Source organism: Xenopus laevis, chromosome 3L (genome assembly GCF_017654675.1).
Source record: "Xenopus laevis strain J_2021 chromosome 3L, Xenopus_laevis_v10.1, whole genome shotgun sequence".
NCBI lineage: Eukaryota > Metazoa > Chordata > Amphibia > Anura > Pipidae > Xenopus > Xenopus laevis.
In genome coordinates, this window is record NC_054375.1 from 49191693 (window position 1) to 49214246 (window position 22554).

Here is a 22554-nt window from a genome sequence, read left to right on the forward strand (position 1 = left end):
ATGTGATTTCTAGCAGCGTGCAATTAATGATAGGTAGTGAGCAAGAGAGAATAAGAACTATTACCTCTATTGCAATAGTCTAACGATATCAAGTTATATTTATGGCATTACTTATGTATAATATTATACTAATGTATTATATATAGTATATAATAATGTATTCCCAGCCATCTACAAAAATTAAAAAATCCCACCTGAGTGCCATTGCTTATGTGAAAGTCTAAACCAAACCAAAGGTTCATAGCAATAAGGCAGATTGTAAAGTTGGTGAATATAAAGGATTCTGGAAGAAGCTTTAGCATCTGACTTTTATTTTGTCATGGCAAACAAATTTGCCTTTGTGCGAATTTAATATAACTTTTGCGAACCCGGAAACTGTTTAGCGACCACTTCCGACAGCGGAAGAATCTTATAGTCGGCGCCAGTGTGCAGTAAATGTAATAAAACTTCTTACTGAAAAAGTTATGTTTGCTCCAAAAGGACACCTTCAAGCACTTCTTAAAAGTGGGCAATGTGCAATTAAAATTCGCAATGTAATAACAGTTTAAGGAAGAGTATTACATTGAGAAATGAGACTTTTTATTCTTATTTGTGCTAATTGTTTTGCTTTTTGCGACTTTTATTACATTCCCCCCATTTATGTTTGATCCAAAAGATTACGGCACCTTTAAGGACTTCTTAAGAGTGCACAATTAAAATTCGCAATGCAATAACAGTTTAAGGAACAATATTACATTGCGAGATATGGATTTTTATTTTTAATGGTGCGAATTGTTTTTCTCTTTGCGACTTTAATTACATTCCCCCCCATCTTGTGCTATATTGGTGCTCCCTTAAAAAGATAAAGCTTAGAAAAAAATGAAACACAGCAAGACTATATAATAATTAGAATTTATATTAGTATATTGGAGTATACAGTAGATGACTTATTTAGACTTATTTGAGTCCCAAGCCTGACAACTCTCTCTCTATCTGTAAAAGCAGTCTGGTTGCTATGGTCCAAATTACCCTAACAACCATGCATTGATCTAAAAAGAGACTGGAATATAAATAGGAGAGGCCTGAATAGAAAAGTGAGTAATAAAAAGTAGCAATAACAATTACAGAACATTTGTTTTTTAGATGGGGGGTCAGCGACCCTCATTTGAAAGCTGGAAAGAGTCAGAAGAAGGCAAATAATTTCAAGCCTGACCACTCTCTCTCTCTCTTTATCTGTAAAAGCTACAATTTACAGACTTGTCCTTTTAATCTGAATTTGCAAATAAGAATTACATTTTTATGAAGCATTTGTCCAAAAGTTTTTTTGTCGGAATAACTGAAATTTATTGCGCGGCTGTTATTTTAGGCTGGTGGTTTGTGAGCACGGCAGATGAGCAAGGCTGGGTACCTGCTACCTGTCTAGAAGCTCAGGATGGTGGCCAGGATGACTTCACAATTCAACCTGAAGAAGGTATTGTTAAATATGTGATTTTCTCCCGTGTTTCTCAATGTTTAACATATAATACAGAGCTGGCTTTCTAAATGCACCACCAAGGGTTTTGTTTTACATGACTGGAAAGATTCATATAGATTTCACTTCTTCATTCAAAGCTTTGTCTGTGTTGATATATGTTTGTCATATTTCCTCTCTGAATTCCACTAAATTGTCTGAAAATGTCTCACTACCTTCCATGTAATTCCTAGCTGAATCAGAATAGATTAGTCAGTACAGTCTTTGTGTTTGCATGAGCATAAGCATTATAGTGCCCAGCTTGTGGGTTTATGCGGCTCAAGGAACAAGTATCTACAGAGTGTTGAATCCTGACGGCACCCTGATATTAAGGGGTTTATTCTGAGAACCATTACAGTCCCTCACTTCCTGTTTTGTCACTTCCCAACATGCTCCCAGCCCCTTGGAGATACTGGTCCTTGCCCAGACATGTCGGCCGCCGACGGACCCTTGGGGATTTGTACGGCAGTGGATGGGGTCCAGGTGCAGAGAGGCTTGTTTTATTGTCTATGTTTTTTGTTTCTTTCTCTGACATTGTTTGCATGTGCTGCAGCCATGGGTGTTTGCATGTCCTGCACGGGATAAGACTTCTGGCAAGCAAAAAAATAAATAAACGATTTTGCACGTCTAAGGCATGTTTTTTAGTTACAACATGCTATCAACAAGAACAACCATTTGAATACTAAATCCAGCCCATAGCACTTAACATCTTGAGTTCTGAGTTACGCCACTGATCGTCTAAGTGGTTTACTGAATCTTTGCGTATAAGAAGTGGCCTTCAACCCTAGAGGCAACGAAGAATTGAATACAAAACATGTAATGGGATTCCTGTGTGGTAGATTTATTGTATTCACGCCTTTATTTTTTCTTCACAGAAGAGAAGTATATAGTGGTCTACCCCTATACAGCAAGAGATCAGGATGAAATCACCCTAGAAAAGGGATATGTTGTGGAAGTCATTCAGAAGAACCTAGAGGGATGGTGGAAAATCAGGTACCTTGTAAATATGGGGAATAATGGAAACTGTCTGGGAAACCTTTAGGTTAAAGGGAGTAGTATATGTGCCAGAGCCATGAATGAGTAAGATCACGAGGTAACGCCACATATTCCTTGGGGCATGTGAACGTTTAAACTTGCTAGGCATCTGGCCAGGACAGCTATCAACTCGAGTTCTGGCAAGCCAATGCATCGATACAGATCTTTCTCAATAAACAGGTTACTCGTTCTCATGTCTCTTTGAACACATGTCTCTATGACATATGCAGTTGCCTGTGGGTGGGTGTCTGTTGAGTGTGCATCTTTTAAACCTTGAGGACTGTCATGTTAAATTAAATCAACACAGTCTACAGAGCTTTACATAGAAAATATAAACGGAACGCTTAAAGTTCCAGTGATATCCAATACAAGTTTCACACTAATTTGCCTTCTTGCCAGGACCTCTCCATTGGTTTGGGACCCTTAGGAGGCTGTTGTTACTCTCTTACTGTGTGTCTGTCTTTCAGTGTGTAATTTCTCAGAGCGTTGCCATATTTTGTTTTCAGCAGTGCTTTAGCTGCAGTTTTATGAGGATTTCTCAGGCCAGGCAAGGAGTATTGAGGCTTCTATTGTCTTGTGCCAAATGCAGTTATGAAAAGCTTCATGAACTGCATTGGAAAAGTTCCTAAAGGCCCTTGTAGAAAAAGTTGCACCAGGGTTTCCCATTTGTACCACTTCCCCGTCATCCTAACTGCCTGGCAAACTCCTTGTAGCACTGTCGCTGTGATTGTTATGGGCACTTCTTGTGGTTTAAGGCATAATAAGGAGCTTGTTGTACAACGGGTTGCTAGATACCACCAATTTTTTTCAGCTTTGCCCATTTATAAGACTTTAAATTGGCCCGAATGATTCATACTGTCCGAGTTTAACCCAATTTAACCGTTTTTTTTACGTTGCTATATTTAAAACAAATGTCCAATTTGACCAAAATGTAATTGAAATTTCTTGAAATATTTTACTGCTCATCAATCTCTTTAATAAGGTTAAAATGCAGCTGATATTATGGAATTTGACAGCTACTAAAGCAAGTACACTCCTACAATCTTTCAGTAACTCTTTGTTATATTTCAACTATTAAATGCATCAGCAGAAGGAGATCAAGGACCTGGACTGCATCTGTGTGCTGCCCACTCCCTGCTATAATGTCTCCTTCTGTCCTTGCTGTGAATGTGCAGAGTCTCCTAAAAAAGAACATTTAGAAGCAGTGGGTGTCTTGTATTAAAACCAGACAAATCTGCTGTATTGTCCATTGTAGTAAGACAAGTTAATAAGAAGGTCTGTGTTTATTTCTACTGATGGATGGTTCAAGGGACAAGCTATACAACCAGCTGTGGAGCCTTTTATATTGCTAGTCCCCTGTTCACAGTAACCTGTGTTTTTCTTTAAAAATATTAACTTAATTCTATACTTTTGTAGACTATTATCCAATTTCTGAATCTATTTAACCACCCTGCCTTATGTAACCATAGACAACCGAAATAGCAGACGGGTCATAAAATGTTCTGTCATGTGTCATGTGGGCCTTCTGTTGAACAACCCTGATTTGGTCCATACAAATTTGGAGAGAGACCTGTTCCTACCTATAGTTGCACTTGTTTTCCCAATATGAATGTATTGAATTGGTCACTGGCTTCCCTTTTGTAGATACAAAGGCTCAGAGGGATGGGCTCCTGCTTCCTATTTAAAAAAGGTCAGTGGTGACCTGTTGTCCCAGAAACTGGCTGCAGGATCCGGTGCAAACTCTAGTGCCCTAGACTTGGATGGTATCACCAGGCAGCACAGCTTCACAGGGCAGGAACGGGAGAGCCCAGCTCATCTGAGAGAGGGGAGAATTGATACACGACCCCCTCATTTTGCAGATATAAAGAGGAGTAAGTATTGTTCCCTGTTAATAAGTAGGCTTGGCCTACATTCACCCTTTTCTCCTATGCCACGGAGTAGTATTACAGTTGGTTATTATTCCTATTAGGGATGCACCGTTTCGGTTCGGGATTCGGCCGAATCAGAATCCTGATTTACATATGCAAATTATGGGCGGGGAGGGAAATCACGTGACTTTTTGTCACAAAACAAGGAAGTAAAAAATTCAGTAAAGGACAATCAAAGGTAGGCTCTGCGCAGAAGTTCCAATTAGTGATAATTAGCAGCACCGAGGGGAATCACGGATCCACCAGTCCACAATAAAAAAACTTTTAAGTATGTACTGATTCAGTGCGCTCTGGAGCAATACATATAAATCTCAGTACCTAGATGTGAAAAATAAAAAGTATATAGTGCAGTAAATTTTTTTCGGAGTGTGCTCCACGATAAATAAATCTACTCACAAGGTGTTAATTAGTTGGTTCGGCCAAATCCAAAATAATGGATTCGGTGCATCCCTAATTCCTATTGTCAGCCACAACAACAGCCCTTATGCCTAAACTATGATTTATCCCTAATCCTTTTGCAAAGCCCCGTGTCTGTTATCGTTACCAGCACTTATTTTGTAAATCATATTGTTTCTTTATATTTACTAGATTACTCTATTCTGAAAACAACTGTTATTGTTGTACCTCTTACGACCGTTATATTTTCTTCACAGGAGTTTGTGGAATACAGTATATTTTGACTACTAAATACTTTTTGGATTTTTGCCATTTCAGAATCTCCTGTATTAAGACAACGGCCACCTCCTCGGCGTGATCTCACTATTGTAAGTAATGCTCAGCCTCTTTCTCTATTCTACTGCTATTTATCACTATAAATACCATTAAGCCCCCCTTACTACACTCTACTTTGTATTTGTGTATCAACTGCTTCACTGAACAGATCATCACATTTTATAGACCATTTTATCCAGTGCACTTGTTCAGTATCAGCATTGATTGAATGAGCTACAGAGTTGTTCAGTTTGTTCTGAATAAAATGCAATTTGATCGGATTCAAACTAAGATTTCATAAATATGCTTATAGTTTCCTATTTTTACATCTGTTTCAGCCCCGTGGTCTCAATCTTCCAACACCACCTACTCCCCCACATGTTGAAGAAGAGTTTTACACTATTGCAGACTTCCAGACAACCATACCAGACGGTATTAGTTTCCAGGCTGGGCTGAAGGTTGAAGTGAGTGATTTTTTCATATTGAATGTTTGCAGGGGCACCTGGACAGAGTGACTACTTGGTGGTCCAAGTGTTCAGTGTTGCAATTAAACGTACTACAATCGCGTCATCCCATGGCAAAGTGAATGTACAAACTATCTCTCTGCTATCTTTTAGGTCATAGAGAAGAATCATAGTGGGTGGTGGTATATTCAGATGGAAGATAAAGAGGGATGGGCTCCAGCAACATTCATAGACAAGTACAAAAAGACTAGCAGTGCCTCAAGACCTAACTTTTTGGCTCCATTACCTAATGAGATGGCCCAGCTATGCTTGGGAGATGCCAATGCTGAAAATAACACAGAGGAAGAAGCAACTGGCCCATGTAGGCCGTTGCCTGAACCACCACAAAATGGTACAGATTCCACATCAAAATGGTCCAAGGACTGGAAAGGCAAAGATCCTGGACTTAAAGGCATTCAAATAAATGGACGAGACCTTGGTGCCAACAGTGTGTATGATGAAGCTGCTGGTGATCTTGAGGAGAAGCCAAACCTACCACCAAGGAAAGAATCCATGTTAAAAACAGATGATGCTTCTGAACGAACAAGCATGCATCAGCTTAGAGTACCACCTTCCAAACCACCCAGCAGCCTGATGGCACCCATCCCTCAGAAAATCATACCTTCAAAGGAGACTAGAAAACCCGAGTTAAAAAATGACAAAAACAAAATCTTTCAGCTGAAAAACGAAATGGGGATTGAGTGTGGTCACAAAGTGTCCCCTAAGGAACTGAAAAAACCCATGCTTAAGCCTGTTGCCAACAAACCAAAGCCTGAGCCACCTACAGAAAAGCCTGACTCCATAGCCCCAAATGCATTTTTGAAACCTAAGCCAGTTGTGAGGCCAAAGCCAGTGACTGCTCCTAAAACTGATCCTCATAATGATGATAAAGTTGATATTTCAAATCTGAGAAGCAGACTCAAACCAGCATCAAAATCCATAGACAAGCCAAATGACCAGGAATTTGCAGGAAATGGTGCCTCCTCATATCCAACATCAACTTCAGGGGCTGCTGGCAGACCCCAGGATAGACCAGATCTAAGGCCTTTACAAAAACAGGATGGTGATGGCACTAGAGAACCTCCTTTCAAAGCTCTCCCAGTACCCTCTAGAACTGTTGACAGTGATCTGAAAGGTGGGATGGTATCTGGTAAAGAACCACCTCAAAGGCCTATGATCCCTCCAAGAAGGCCCCCTCCTCCAAAAAAAGCTAGTGTGTCTTCTGATACAACTGAGGGAAAAATACAGAAGGACTCGGAACTTACATCTTCCCCATTGGGAAACAGACCAATAATGGTTCCACCTAGAGCCAGACCATTTAATCTGTCATCAAGCAATGATGATACCAAAGTCAAACCTAGCTTTGTTCCAAAGACACAGGTGCCAAGGCAGATGGATAAAGAAATAAGGGAAAAGCCAGGCTTCTCCTTACCAACCCCAGAGGTTTCTAAAGAAACACATTATGTGGCTGTTGCTGATTTTGATGGAGATGAGGACACCAGCAGCTTTAAAGAAGGGACGGTGTTTGATGTTCAAGAAAAAAGCTCTGGTGGCTGGTGGTTTTGTAGGGTCCTTAGTGGAGGCCCCGCTTGGGAGGGCTGGATACCTTCCAACTATCTAAGAAAGAAGCCATAGTGGCTCTTTTAGTTTACGCAATTCAATAGTCTTCAATTTCATGTGTATTTAATTAGCCGATTAATTTATAGTTTTTACATAAAGCCTGCTTTTTTTTAATACATTCCATATTTTTTTTATATTACTTTTATATGAACAGCAAGAGAAGGACAGGAATTGGGAAAAATATAATTTTGTGCAGAATTGGTACAAGAGATGTTGTTAGTGAGCTATACCTCCCTGCATCACCCTCTGATATTATCATGCAGCATTACTCAGAAGGCCACTAAGATTGGTATTACAGCAATGGTTTGAGGGACACAGGCTGGCTAGGTACTTTCCCTCAAGTACCAAGAAAATCCAACCATGAATGTTTTTAGCGTTTATTAAAAGAAGCCCTATTTAGGTAAGTTCATTCATCTAGAACTAGCTGTACGGTATATTAGTGAAATCCAATGTGCTGTCATTTCTGATAACGCTCTCCATACTTGGATTAGGACATGAGCTTGAATATAGTGTCACGTTCATCTTTAACAGCAAATCCATACAAGTTTTTATCCTGATACAGCAGCCTATTTAGCCAGAAGTCATTTGGAACAGTCCTGCATTTCTAATGAAGTTCTGTGAAAGGTCGAAACCATGAAAGAGGGAGCTCATGTGCCTTTTATCTTCCAAATCAGACATCTATCCAGATAGAAGCTACAGCTCATTATTACTTTTATGTTTTGTTTTTGCTATGTAAATAGCTGGCAAAACGTGCACTTACTGTCCAAAAACAGACATATGGATTGCAGACACGGGAAGAAATCACGTCCGGTATAAAGATTTTCTAAAGAAAAGGAAATGAGTTCCTGTAGGACAGGGATCCCCAACCTTTTTTACCCATGAGCCATTTTCAAATGTAAAAAGAGCAACACAACCATCAACAAAGTTCTTGGAGTGCCAAATAAAGCATATGATTGGCTATTTGGTAGCCCTGTGTGGATTGGTAGCGTACAGGAGGCTCTGTTTTTCCATAAATCAGTTTTTTATACAACCAAAACTTGCCTCTAAGTCATGCATTCAAAAATAAGCACCTGCTTTGAGGCCCCTGGGAGCAACATCCAAAGGGTTGGTGAACAACATATTGCTCGCGAGCCTCTGATTGGGGATCACTGATGTAAGGCTTAGTTCCCCTTACATAACATTAATGTTTGATTCTCTATTTCAGTCTGAGGTATTCACATTGGGCTAGTAAGGATCCCTGGTTAGTTTAATAATAAGGAACTAAGGTTTTGAAAAGTGTCCAACGGCAACTCACTACAGTCAATGGAGGCTCCGAGTGCAACACCCCAAATCTTTAGGGGGGATCCATATGGTGAAATGCATGCACTCTATGAGAAAACTCCAGACCAAGCTTATTATGGTCATTTTTTGAAGACAGCATTGTGCGCTTCATTAGCACATAGGCCTTGATTACTGTGAACAGGCTGGGTACATATTTTCATTAGGAGTCAAAATGGCTGACCGTACATCATTAGATTTTTTTTTTTTTTTAGAAATTTGATGTGTATTTGAGAATTAAATATGGGCTAGGCTGTAGCTGAAAGCTGATATTTGTATGTAGCGGAGCTGTGCTCCAACCTTTTGCTGATATAGAGGAGCCACATTTCCGCTGCCTCTCTTCTGTTTACTTCGACAGATGTTAATTTAAACATTAACATGGAAAGATTATATATAAAAAAAAAATTACACAGTGCACATTTTATTGAGTATATTTTTATCCTGCAGTATTATTATATATCTTGCTATTGCTTCACCAAAATGGGGGCTGCGTCACCCAAGTGCATGTTTTTAGTTTCACTAGAAATGTATCATCCTGAAAACAACTAAATGTTTACTTAGCCGAGCACCCCTTTCCTTTTGACATTTCCGGTGTCTGGCCAAAGTTACAGCTCAACATGTAACGGGGGCAAAGATGGCTCGGGTAACCTCTAGCAGTCAGTCAAGAGTTAGAATGTAGGGGTCTGCTTTGGGAAAGCAAAGTTGTGACTGGCTCCTGTGGCTTACTAGTCTTGTAACAATCTCAGACATGCCAACCGTGTGCCTAGCTGTGCCCAGTGCTTCTTGGGGGGGGGGTGAAAATTGATTTGGATGGAACATACAGGGAGGGAGACTCCAGTAACCAGGTGAGGGCCTGCGGGAAACTGCTGAAAAATACATGTGAGTTGGCATAGCTGTAATCTTTGCACCTGTAACATTACACCATTCTGATCTTAAAGGGGTGGCTCACCTTCACGTTAACTTTTAGTATGTTATAGAATGGCTGATTCTAAGCAACTTTTCAGTTGGTTTTCATTTTTTTACTTTTTGAATTATTTGCCTTTTTCTTCTGACTCTTCCCAGCTACATCATACTAAAAGTTAACTCAAAGGTGAACAATCCCTTTTCGATCATGTTGCACTTCCAACCCAGGCCAGATTTGGTAGAGTTCCACATGGAAAGGTCTATTTCTATACCAAATACAAAATGTAGGACTTAATTCACCCAAACACACCATCTACCCATTCCACACCCAGAAAACCTCAGACTATGTCTACCCACAACCCACTTTCTGGTACAGTATGTCTGCAATAATTGTTTTATTTTAATGTTTACATACTTTAACATAGGCCAAAATCTGGCCCACCAGCTCTAGTGAAACTCCAACTCCCAATATCTTCCCAACAAACTTTGGGTGTAGGTGAAATGTTGAAAGCTTTGGTTTCAAAGCAGGTTGGAGATCTCTAATTTACATCTTTATTTCTCTGGGATTCGCTTCTTTCAATCAGTGTGCCTAGGAGGTATAAATATGCTTTTCCTTCTTAGTTTTCATAGTATATTTGTAACTGAGCCAAAGTGACCTTTTCCAATCCCTCTCATTGTGCCTTCACAGTATTACTCATCTGTTTTACATGTTCTCTGCTTCCTTTAACACATAATCAGACTTCTATTCTGCCAAATCTAATTCACCTCTCACATATATATATATTGTATGAATGTTGGTGGGAGGTGTTAACTACACCCACCGGGAACAAACCTGTGTATTGCCAATTACTGGTTATACCACAAGGGATTATAATGGAGAACGAAGACCACATTTATGACTAATGGCTTCTCTTATGTAATTAGAGGGCTTATATATTTCTCCAACAAATATTCACTGCGAGCATTGATCATTATGGATATTGTCCATGATAGATATATATATATATATATATATATATATTTATATTTATATATATATATATATATTTATATATTCCTAGCTTCGTACTTGCCTTTGATGCCTTTGTTTGTCCAAACTTTCTGTGTTTGGTTTTTTTGTCTTCTGTAGTATGACAATCCCCAATTTCACCCCTAATAAAGTGCTTTTTTTTTGAAAAAAAAAAAAAAAATACGTTCTTGTCCTGTGTATTCTTCAAAGATAAAGCCTCACTTTAAAGTACCAGTAATGTATATTAAAATATTATCTTTGTATCCGGTGATCCAGCTATTTCTTAGCAACTCTTGCATATGAGAGAGGGTTTCATTCTTTAGAGAACCTTGAATGGAATTGTTTATTTCAATCCCTGTTGATGAAGGAAAAAAACTGGTTTATTTACAGGGAACAAAGGTGGATGTGGGTTCTCAAGGGCAGGTATGCCTCCCACGGCTAAAATAATTAAAAAAAACAAAAACTGATTTGTTATTTTCAGAGCCTATGAGTCGTGTCCACGCTAAGTAGCCTAGAGGCAGTGCTGGCTCTAAAAGGTAAAAAGGCAACTTCTCTTAAAGGAACAGTAATGAAAATATCATGTACTGTTGCCCTGCACTGGTAAAACGGTTGTATTTGCATCAGAAACACTACTATAGTTCATATAAAGAAGCTTCTTGTATAGCAATGGCGGAAATTGAAAAAGGCTATATGGCACAGGTTTAAATAGTGGATAACAGATAACACCATTATGTTCTACAGAGCTTATCTGATGTGTAACTTGAGCCTTTTCTCCTTTGAATGGCTGCCCCCATTGCTACACAGCAGCTTATTTATATAAACAATAGTCGTGTTTCTGAAGCAAACACACCACTTTTACCAGTGCAAGACAACACTGTATTATAATTGTATTACTTTAAAAGACTTTGATGTTACTGTTCCTTTAACGCAAAAGAAGAACAAAGATGAGGCCACGGGGGGGGGGGGAGTTTGTTTGGTTCTACACCCAGGCCTACACATTCATCCCATGCACCCCTTAAGACTTACAAGAACAGCACAGAAGTGGCTGGAAAATATTTTTACTTCTCAAGTCTGAAAAATCTGACTTATGCTCAAGGCATTCCTGGTTAACAAGGGGGACATTGAAGATTTTCATTCATCCAGGTCATGCTAGGTTCCCAACCAATTAGGTTACTCTCCCATACTCTACATCTCTTTTTTTTATGTTAGCATTATGCTGTTCCTCATGTTTCCTATTTTGTATATTTGTGTCCCGTGTCAATAATGTTAATTGCAGGTGCAGCTGGAGCATTGGCCATGGCAAAGAATTGTGTAGGGAAAGCGGACAGAATAGCGAATAGATAAAGAGTCCAGGCAGAATACTACTATATAGTACTACAGAGTGTGACCCAAAGCAGTGCAAGTCAGATTAATATTTAGAGGTTCTGACTAAGCAAAGTGCTTCTATCCAAACCCAGTTACCTGCAAGTATTCAGTGCTGCACTGGATAGTCCTGCAGTCTGAAGGAATTGACGCTTATATCTCTGGCACATGGGCCTGTTAGTAGCAGTTAATCCAATGACAGGCCACACAAGCACATCTGGCCACTTTTCTGTGCCACAGACGACAACCCATGTCCCATAGGCCTTACAGTATGACAGAATGGACACGTTTAATTGACCGAGGAAGGGGAACATTGCACTGGAAATGTACTTCCCAATATATAGTATATTTGTGTGCACGTTACAAATGGCTAAATGTAAATAAAATATAGGAATGCCATTTTCCAAACTGTCCTTTTTGAGCAAAAGTACATTATTATGACTGATTTCCTATTCTCTGTAATAGTATTATTACTAGCAATCATGTGACCCCATGCTACTAAGTTAGCAGGGCAACCAGGGAGTCGCATTCCCTGGACAGTGGGCCCTGCTAAGAATCAGAATGGGGCCCCAATGAAAACTGCCAGGAGCACATATTTTCATGCCGATGATCCACCCCTGCCATGACCCATTATGTGAAACCCTTGATTAGGGATGCACCAAATCCACTATTTTGGATTCGGCCGAACCCCCGAACCCTTTACAAAAGATTCAGCCGAATACTGAACAGAATCCTAATTTGCATATGCAAATTAGGGGGAAGGGGAAAACATTTTTACTTCCTTGTATTGTGACGCGATTTCCCTCCCCGTCGGGCAGAAGAATTCGGCCGAATCCTGAATTAGTTGCATACCTACCCTTGATCAACTCAGACTGCACCCTTTCCCTCAACAAGCTCTGTCCTCTTTTAGCCCTGAAACTTGCATCTGTCTCTTGGGGTCCCTTCTGCAATAGGACCTCTGACTGTAACCCCTTCATGATGGCCATGTTTTTTTTAATGATTTTTTGAACATGATGGTAACTGGGCATGGAGTCATGTTATTGGGAAAAACTGTTGCTGCAAAGGTGGAAAGGCCTTAGGTGATCATACAAAGCATCACCATACCTGTGCTGCCATCCATTCATTTTATAGATCTCTAATTGGTGTGCCCCAGTAACTGCTTGATCACAAGCTGGGTAACATTAATGCATGAGTTACAGTCATCATCCTACTCCACTGTTGGCATTTCTCCCTACAATAACTGCTATGCCTCACGCTACCTACCTAACTACTCCTCTATCTTTGGACCCCCTAAAGAAAGCTGAATATGGGAAGATTTTATCTTAATCTAATTATGCAGCCTGTACCTTGCATGTGAATAATTTGAAAGGCACAAGACTTGCCTTCATTAGTTTATATGCACCATCTTTACCACTAGATGGCAATATACCATTGATGTTGCTAATTTTTTATATCCTGTGAATGCAGAAAAGTATTTAGAAGGAGACTGAATCAATGCGGTTTGCATACACAGTAACCTTTTATATAATACTATTCACAACACTGAGGCGCACACCAAAAATTAGGGAAAAACAGCTGCCTGGGTGCTTGCCCTTAATCAAGCCTTATAAAGTTTGATAAAGGGCGCCCGAAACATCGCATTTGTGATTTTATCTGCTGAATATAACCTTTTTACAATGAAAATTCTAAGTGCCACTTCTTATTCCTAAGGACTGTTTTTATTTATATGGGGATGAGATGGCGTCCCTAAAGTGGCTGAGCACCAGGTCTATTATCGTTGGTGAGTGTGATGAGGCGTTTCTATTATTCTACACTATCTATCTATCTATCTATCTATCTATCTATCTATCTATATTATGCAAAATGTAAGCCATTTTCTAGTGCTTCTGATAGCAATTTTTTCCCCAAAAAAACCTTAAAGTACAGGATTTTTGCCTTACCCGTGATATTTTCCCAGGCAATAAGTGTGCTGAAGCAGCAGGCCAAATATTTGTGTATGCAGAGAGGAAGACAAGGGGCCTAGGACACCATATTTACTAGAACCAGCACTGAGTATAGACCATAGCTAATGGGCCTTACATGTGAAATATAACTAAAATATAAAACCAAAGACTGGCATAAAAACCCATCCTGATCTGTGAAGCATATAATCAAGAGGCAGCAGTCAGACAGAATCGTGAATTATAACTAGGACACGTCTCAGCAGAGATACACTACAGTGCAGGCAGGGGTGCTTCGCCAATGAGGCAAGTTGAGGCTGTCACCTCAGGCAGCAGCACCCACTAGGTACCAGGGGCAGCAAAAATGCTGCTCCTGGTACTTTAAGAGCGAATTTCCGGGGGAGGGGGGGCAGCAGCAACTGCTGCTGCCTCAGGCAGCGGATGGGCCAGGATCACCCCTGAGTGCAGGTAATCTACTGGGAGATTGCAGCTCTCCAGAACTACCAGGAAACGCATATCTATGATGTGGGTGCCCAATTGGACCACAGTTGTACCGCAGATATAATAATTGTTAAATGCTTTCTTTTTTAGGCTGAGTATGCATTTTGATGCTGAAATCCACTCAGTGTTTCTGAATCCGTGCTAACACAATGGCTTCAGGTGAAGACACACAATAGAGCAGATGTGAGCCGTAGGGGCTGTTTTTCGGCCTAGTCTGATGTTAGCCTAAGGGCAAGTGAGGTAAACTGGTGTTACTGTCATGTGGCCAGTGGTTATATGACATAAGCTGGGCTAGCGATTAAGCATTTTAGTCATGGAAGTGGGACCATATTTTAAAAACTGCAATAAGGAAATTCCTCAGGAAGACAATACACTGGCACTATTTCAAAGGGAATGTTTTTTTGTACAACATTTGACATAGTGAATGCTAACTGAAAATGTTTCATACTCTTAGAACCATGGAGGGTGTTGGGAGGGTCATGTTGGCAGATGCATCCTACTTATGGCAGACTCAATTTGATGTATGGATCTACCCCTACATACATCTACCAATTGTTCAAGGCTGGGATATTATTGTGGGGGCCACAGTCTCCTCTGCCCAGTTCAAACAGAGCACCCAAGACCCCTAAAATGGATGAAAACAACAGTCTTAAGTCCCCAACAGCAAATTTTGCTCCACTGAACAAATCTGAATAAAACTGAGCAAATTTTGCCTTAGGGCCTTGTTTAACCACTGCCAATATTTCAACATGGTTTAGCTCTAAGCTGGATGTAGGGTTATTCACATTAGGTTAATGTTTAGTATGTTATCGAATTCCTATTGCTAGCAACTTTTTTTTATATAGTTTTTGAAATGTTTGTTTTCTATTTTCCCTCTTCCCAGCTTCTAATGGGGTCACTACCACCCCCCCCTCCGAAAGCTCTGTTTCGGCTACAATTTCATTGTTATTTTTAATTTTTATTAATTAACTTCCTATTAAGGCTGTCTCCTGGAGACTGGAGAGTTGCTGCACAGATAGAAAAAACCCCACAAAACAATAAAGAAATCAAGACCAGCTGCAAATTGTCTCAGAATACATCATACTAAACAACCCCTTTAAACACAAAAACCACTGCTATAAAGTTTGTGCAGAGCCCACAGTGGCGGTATCTTAGAAAACAAAACAATTCTTTCATATTTAATTTCTCCTTTCTTTGATGGGTGCAGGGAGTGACAACTACTGGGCTCGTGTGCTTACAGTTGCTAAGAAGGGCACAGATTAAGACAGGGGCATCCAAAAAACAGATTGCAGATCTGTGGCACTTCCATGAAACCCGCAAGGCATTCTGCTGAGTTGAACATGGACTGGCAGTTCATCCTTCACTGTAATGTTACTGTAAGTACTTACTGTATTAATGAAAAAGTTGTTTATTAGTTCAGTATTATGTTTTATTACGTCGATAGCATTACTGGTCATTGGTTTAGGGTTTCTCTGTATGTGTGTTTTTGCTGTAACATGTTCTATACCCAAAGCATGTCTGGGTTGTAGGAATACATCATAATAAATAAACTATAACAGAATCTTATCAAACTGGAATATAGCTATCCATAAATATTGTTTTTTAACATCTTTTACCTTGAGCCACCATTTTGTAGCTTTCTGTGTGTTCCCTCAGAGATCACATGACAGGAAATAATGCAGGCTCTAACTGGAAGTAGTGAGGCAGTAAATGTCAAAGCTCTGTCCATTTATTGGCTGATAGAACCTAACATATATGTGTTCCCTTAGTTTGTGTGTGAGCGCAATTCCTCGTCTCCTATAGGAAATTATGCAATGGCATATACTACTAGAAAAGCATATATTTATGAGAGGACTTGGTTTATGTGAAACAGTGTTTTACATAAAAAGTACCTGGCTAGTTCTCTGACGGCCTGATCAGAGATACCATAAATCTACACATGTATTCTCTTGTATTGAACACAATTTGAAAGAAAAGTGGTTCTTATGTATTTATTGCATGATAGGTGCTTTATTTTTATGTTGATGCTTGGTAAAACATAAGGGTATTATTCTGCACAAGGAACCGTATTTATCGGCAGTTTTATTCATATAGACGCTCTTGCATGAAAGCTCATCCGACAACTCTGATTAAACAGTGACCTCGGTGCCCAAATCTTCACGAGAAGCTGTGGAATGATTGCTTCCATTTTTTTTTTATTTGTAATTCCATAAATGGCCCCTTAAGGCCAATAGCCTTTTAATGAATACTGTGACAAAGATGTTTCCACAAAGAATATTCGTTTGCCCTTGAGTTAAACAGGCTGAATTTTTATTTGTATTTGAACTAAAGTAATGGTACTGATGCAAAACAGAGAGAAATATACAATGACAAAAGTAACACAATCACAACAACAAACTCATGAAGAACAAAGTGCAAAAGAAAACCGAGAGCCGTTTATGGGGGCTCCTTTAAGCTTACAAGGCAGCACAGTTAATCACAGTCATGAACCAGGATTTTTTTTTCCAAAGATCAATCCAAAAAGTTTTTTTTTTTTTTTTTTTCTTTTTTGAGGGAAAAAAATAAACTGTGAAATATACAATTTTCACTCAAATATCAAAAAGCAGTTACCGGTGGTAATTATATAAAACTAACATGTAATGTGTCATATTTATTTTTTTTAGCTTTTTTTTTTTTGTTTGAATATAAAAAGTGCACAAACACCCTTATTAAGGCACAGACATCTGCTATACAAATCATTTACCTTTCCATTATAGGCTTCTAAGTTACAAATAATGACATTCATTGTACAAACGATTGTCTTTCTAAAGAGTGGAGAAGAAGTAAGTACATCATACAGCAAAGTTCGCTCTCACAGGAAACGTTATACCGGCTTAGATTTGGCTTGGCAAAGTGGAGGCACAACCTATCAAAAAGGTTAATCTGCAAGAGCGACTGGCTGTCAATAGGTTTCGTGGTGTTCTGTGGATCAAACCACATGGAATATATGTAATACTGTATTTTAAATACAGTAGACCATGGAACCTGTTTGTAACCAACCTCATGCAATGAAATTGACCACATTCCATATATAAGGATTATTCAAACTGCAGGCTTTCAGATCTGAATGAACTCCTTGTATATTTTAGAAGATGGAGGAGATTGATGCTGGATATCCAGTAGCCAAAGAGATGGTGCCACCATTAATGTAATGCCCATGCATACCTGATCGGATGCCAGAACAACGCTAGTCTTAAACTGGCCATACTCATACTAATACAATTGTAAGATAGAAAGTTCAGTTAGTGTACAGCGGCCAGACAATCCAGACCAATAATTATGTACCATGGATACTGGTTCATAGATTGGGTACGTTTAAAATTATCACCTGTATATGATGTATTAACAGATTAGTAAGCAAAGAGGAGCCGCAACTCTTCCTGCTACACCAGACTGTCTGTGTGAATAAATGGAACAACTGAAAGAAAGTCATACTGCATATGGCCCCTTGTTTGATATCTATCTGTTCAGCTGGATATCGTACAGATCGGCTGGATATGGCCACCATTAAACAGACTAGAATCTGATGTTGCACTTGATATTAAAAATATTAACGGCTGCAACATTCTTTAGGTGTTCTGTCATGCACAAATGCTGGCAAATGTATGCTAAGATAGGGGCTTTGGAAAGTCCTAATCCTTATAAAAAGCTGAAAATTATTTATTTATTCATTTTAAATGCTGCCATCATTTTGGGCTGCATTCTTGCAGTATTCACTCCTCCCAAATCTACCAATTTTCAACTTAAGCTACATAGGTGGGCATACAGAAACACAGAGATGTATGACTTGATTCCGTCTTTATATATTGGCTTAGATCTCCAGCATTAAGAGTGGAAACCATTAACAAGAGGCGATTATATATTCAGAATATAGCTCTATAAGGCACCGTTGTTGTGCCAACCTATTTTTTTTAAAAAAAAATCCTGAGGTCTCTTCAAAAAAGCCTTATGAGCTGGAGTTCCTGATATTTTTACCGCAGTTCCTTAGTTTCGATGTGTTCCAGGATACAATGCACTGGATAGAACACTTTTGAAAGCAGCACAGTGATCACAAATGTATTTGAAAGGATCTAATATAGCAATAATACTAAAACAACAAAATAGAACAGAACTGACTTTCAGATTTTCACATACTGTGCCTCCATTAAAGTCAGTACAATGTTATTAAAGATACCACAAATTGTGTGATAATGTGTTCTGCTTCAGAAATAAAAGGTTACCTGGACACATGATACCTACAATGCACTGTTTAGCAAAAACTTCTATTATTCCATAATAAACCTATGATTATACAATGTTGGGGAGCAATGGGGAAACAAGGAAGATCAATAAATAATTTAAATATATTTTACAAGTATATTTCCTTCACTAAGATCCACATTAAACACCATATTGCATTTACATTGCTAGGTAACCAAAAGTTACCTCCTGTGCTGCCACATATCTATTATTTGCCTAGAGTTCCTCATATTTGCCAGATTTTTTAACAATAAGTAAAAATTAATAGGAAAGCTGTTTTTACAGCCAGTCCAAACTTAATGTATAACAATATGGCTCTGCTATTTTGTAGAGTTAAAATGGCTAAAACTGCAGTATATGCAATTAAAGAAACAATGTAATATGATACATGCACCCCTAAGTGGTTTAATTCTAAATGTTATATTTATATTACATTTGTCTATTGGGAATATTAAGAGATGAATTTTATAATACGTTTCCCTTGTTTTCTCTAACCTTTTTGTTTCAGCCTTGGATAAGACTCCGTTGTTCTCTGAGTGCCTGGCCTCCATTTGTAACTGTCTTGTAGTGTTAAAATTCCCTTTCAAAGAGTCGCGCAAGAGTTTTGAGTTAGTGGTCTAGGCGGTGTGGTCTAATGTCTTTGGTGGGGGTGGGGGGGTTTCCAGCAGAAATAACCCATAATGGAAGAGTCCAAGTAAAGCAGCAACAGAAAACAATGCCCTAGGTACTTCCATAAATTGCACAGCTATCGTAAAGCGATGACATTAAGTCACTAAGTGAAATTCAGCAGACACACTACAGCCCATATTTAAAAGCAAATCAAGTTAACATTTATAAATGTTCAATTATTGGAGCATTTAAAATATCCATATCCGACTGGATAAAATGCCGGTACAGAGTTAACAACATGTTGTTGCTCCATCTACTTAAGGCAATGCATAATGGGCCAGACTTACTCTACTGGGTTTTTTGTTTTTTTTTAAATTGATTTATATAGACTGAAAATATTTCTCGATGCAATGAATCACATCTGAGAAAACATTTTCATTTTGTCATCATCTTTTCAAATGGGTTTGAAAACTGCTAATTGCTTTCCAGAGAGGACTCCCATTAGCAGAAAGTAACAGAGAGGAGCTGTAGGAATAAGATGGCTTCCTTTATTAGCTGCCATCTTGAACTTCAGCATCATTCTGCTAACCTCAATTCACATGCTTCAATTCCAAATCTTTTCTTGTCCCCATACACATACTGCACCAACCATCTCCAGATCTTCTTGTCTGAAAAAGCCACCACAGAACTAAACTCACCAGGGCTTCTATTAAAACATCAACTAAAGACTACACAAGAACACAGAACTACCTACCAAAGTTCCTACTGAGACTCAGCTACAACAAGAAGTCTCATTTACACCATGACACACAATTCTATATTTAAATGTCCCTCTGGAATTACAATATTATTTTGTGAAAGAAGCTCTTTCCTGGACTCCTGGTTTAATCAGTCAGTCTTAATAGCACCCACAGCAGTGTAAGCTTTTTAATCTTTTTGTCCTATTAGATTGGCCTGGGAAACCTTCCCCTCTTCTCAAACCAAGGCCAGTTAAAAACAGGACACCCAAACCAGCATGAAATGGCCTATAAATCACTTTATATCAACTGTTGTACAGGTTGTATGTAGTTCATTTGTAAAGAAGGATGGGAATTATGGCAGCCTCAAAGTAGCATGTATTTTAAAAGCTGATTAGCAGTAAGTATCCTCTGGCAGAAAAACTATTGTAAAACTACAGGTCCCAACAACCAGTTCTTTTCTAATATTCATTATGATTAAAGATTACACTGTGCCTATACAATTATGATGGGGATACTAATTAGTAAATGACATTAATGAGGGGACATCACAGCAATAAAGAAAGGGCTTTGATGCTGGACTATGGAAAGCTGTAGATGTAATATAGGGGTTTATATTTTAACCTGTATTTCAAATGAACATAATCATTACATGAAATAACTATATATAAATATTCAGGGTATATTGTATTTTTCATGAGCTACAATATTTTTCTTGCAAAGAGAAGATTTTTTTAGGGTATTGACGTGTCATTTCCTCATTTTACGGAACTGCTCAAGGTTATGATTGTGAGCAGCATAAGCCCCTCACTAACCTCACCAGCAACAGCACCACTGCAGCAAAAGCTAGTACAGCACACCAGCCAACCTTTCTATACAAGCTCTGTGTGCCAAGTCATTCATGGCAACAACCTTCACCCAGCAATGGACCTGGCTCTCTATACATTTATCATTGTAAAGAATACTATCTCTCAAATTACATTTTACTGTTGGTGCTGCCTACAATACAAAAGTTGAGTATTGGAGATGACCATGGCCCCGGATGCAAAACTCTGATGGGAAAACAGACTCAAGCAACTTTGCTCACTTTTGAGTATAATATTTTTCATTCTATTGCTTTTCTCATATGGGGGAAAATAATAGTTTGGTCTTTTTGAAACCCTGAGAAATTGCACCAAGTTGGGCCAAGAGCTCACACTTGGATATTTGCTGGAACAGCCAATAGGAGGCAGATGAGGAGAATTCAGTAGGTAGTGCAGACTTAAACCCTTACATTTAATTCCAAAGCCAAATTAAACAGTATGGTTTTCATGAAGGGACAATCCCTGATTTAACACCATATATTTTTAGAATAGTCACATAAAAAGTCCACATGAGGCCCCTGTTGAAAGGGTAAATGTTTAAGGACGGTATGTTTTGATGACGTCTTTTATAACTCTTCGGCAAATGGGGCAGCAGGCATTAACCTGCCTCTTGAGCTTCAAACCGCAGCTACTGCAGAGGCACATGTGACCACAGGTATAGATGACAGTTTCAACCTCATTGTCAAAGCAGACTGCACACTCTCCATCTTTGTTTCCTTGTGGTTCTGGAGGGACAAAGACTGGTGACACAGGAGGACTCAATGGGGAACTGGGAGCCGTCACTAAAACAAAATAAATAAAAGACACTATGTTATACATACGCCAAGGGAATTTCATAGTGTATATTCTATAACTATCCTCAAAGATAATTGATTTCATCCTGAAGAGCACATGCTAATCATATAGTGTACAGGTATGGGACCTGTTATTCAGAAAGCTCAAGGACCTGGGTTTTCCAGATAATGCATCTTTCTAAATCTACTAGAAAATCATTTAAACATTAAATAAACCCAATAAGGATTAATTTATATTTTAGTTGGGATCAAGTTCAATGTTCTGTTTTATTATTACAGAGAAAAAGGCAATCATTTTTAAAAATTCGGAGACTGCGTTTCTGTAAGTTTTCTGGATAACAGGTTTCCTAAATGTTTTTTATATTTTTTTATTTTACAATATGATCATAGAATTACTTGGAATATTAAAGACTGCAGGCCTGTCCCTGAGCCAGTGATTTATGTGACACAAGTAACACTGTTGGGATCACCAAGCACCACAAATATCTGTAACAAATGACCTATTATAACAGCTATAAACGTACCTAAGGAAGACTCAGATGCAGAGGAGGACCTGTTCACACTGAAGGCCATATCTGAATCACTGTCATAAGGGGAACCACTTGGTGATCCAGAGGGAGACAGAACACTTGCCTGCACAGTACCTGAAAGCAATGAAAATATTGTTTAATCACTCATTTTTATACCACATACAAGAAACAAGCCAGTCTGAAATTGATGCATGCGTACACAATTCTACTTATAAGTTTCTCAGTTCAGGTCAATTCAACACCCACATTATTCCCTGCAATTAAAATATACAGGCCAGAACCCCATGAAGAAATTGACCACATTAAGCAAATCTTAAGCATTATGCTTTTATAAAAACCTCAAAATATCTGTATACCCCTTAAATAATTTACTGATCCAACAAAAACTGTTTTTGAAATGACTCTACACAAACATTTAAATTATA

General features: G+C 38.8%; 2 protein-coding genes across 5 annotated transcripts in view; one reads left to right on the plus strand and one right to left on the minus strand.

Annotated features, from left to right (window-relative positions):
- sh3pxd2b.L (SH3 and PX domains 2B L homeolog) overlaps window positions 1-9938 on the plus strand; it is a 103874-nt gene extending 93936 nt beyond the window's left edge. For 2 of the 4 annotated variants that reach the window (XM_018252162.2, XM_018252163.2), the window contains 7 exons: window positions 1346-1450; window positions 1889-1972; window positions 2365-2482; window positions 4169-4395; window positions 5167-5216; window positions 5502-5627; window positions 5781-9938. In XM_018252162.2, coding sequence (XP_018107651.1) covers window positions 1346-1450; window positions 1889-1972; window positions 2365-2482; window positions 4169-4395; window positions 5167-5216; window positions 5502-5627; window positions 5781-7301 — 2231 coding nt within the window. In that variant the 3' untranslated portion in view covers window positions 7302-9938. The remainder of the gene's footprint in view (window positions 1-1345; window positions 1451-1888; window positions 1973-2364; window positions 2483-4168; window positions 4396-5166; window positions 5217-5501; window positions 5628-5780) is intronic. The other 2 variants (XM_018252164.2, XM_018252165.2) reach the window with 1 other exon arrangement.
- A 6668-nt stretch (window positions 9939-16606) lies between these two features.
- neurl1b.L (neuralized E3 ubiquitin protein ligase 1B L homeolog) overlaps window positions 16607-22554 on the minus strand; it is a 54495-nt gene continuing 48547 nt past the window's right edge. The window contains exons 4-5 of the mRNA XM_018252167.2: window positions 22124-22243; window positions 16607-21587 (exon numbers count right to left, since the gene is read on the minus strand). Coding sequence (XP_018107656.1) covers window positions 21343-21587; window positions 22124-22243 — 365 coding nt within the window. The 3' untranslated portion in view covers window positions 16607-21342. The remainder of the gene's footprint in view (window positions 21588-22123; window positions 22244-22554) is intronic.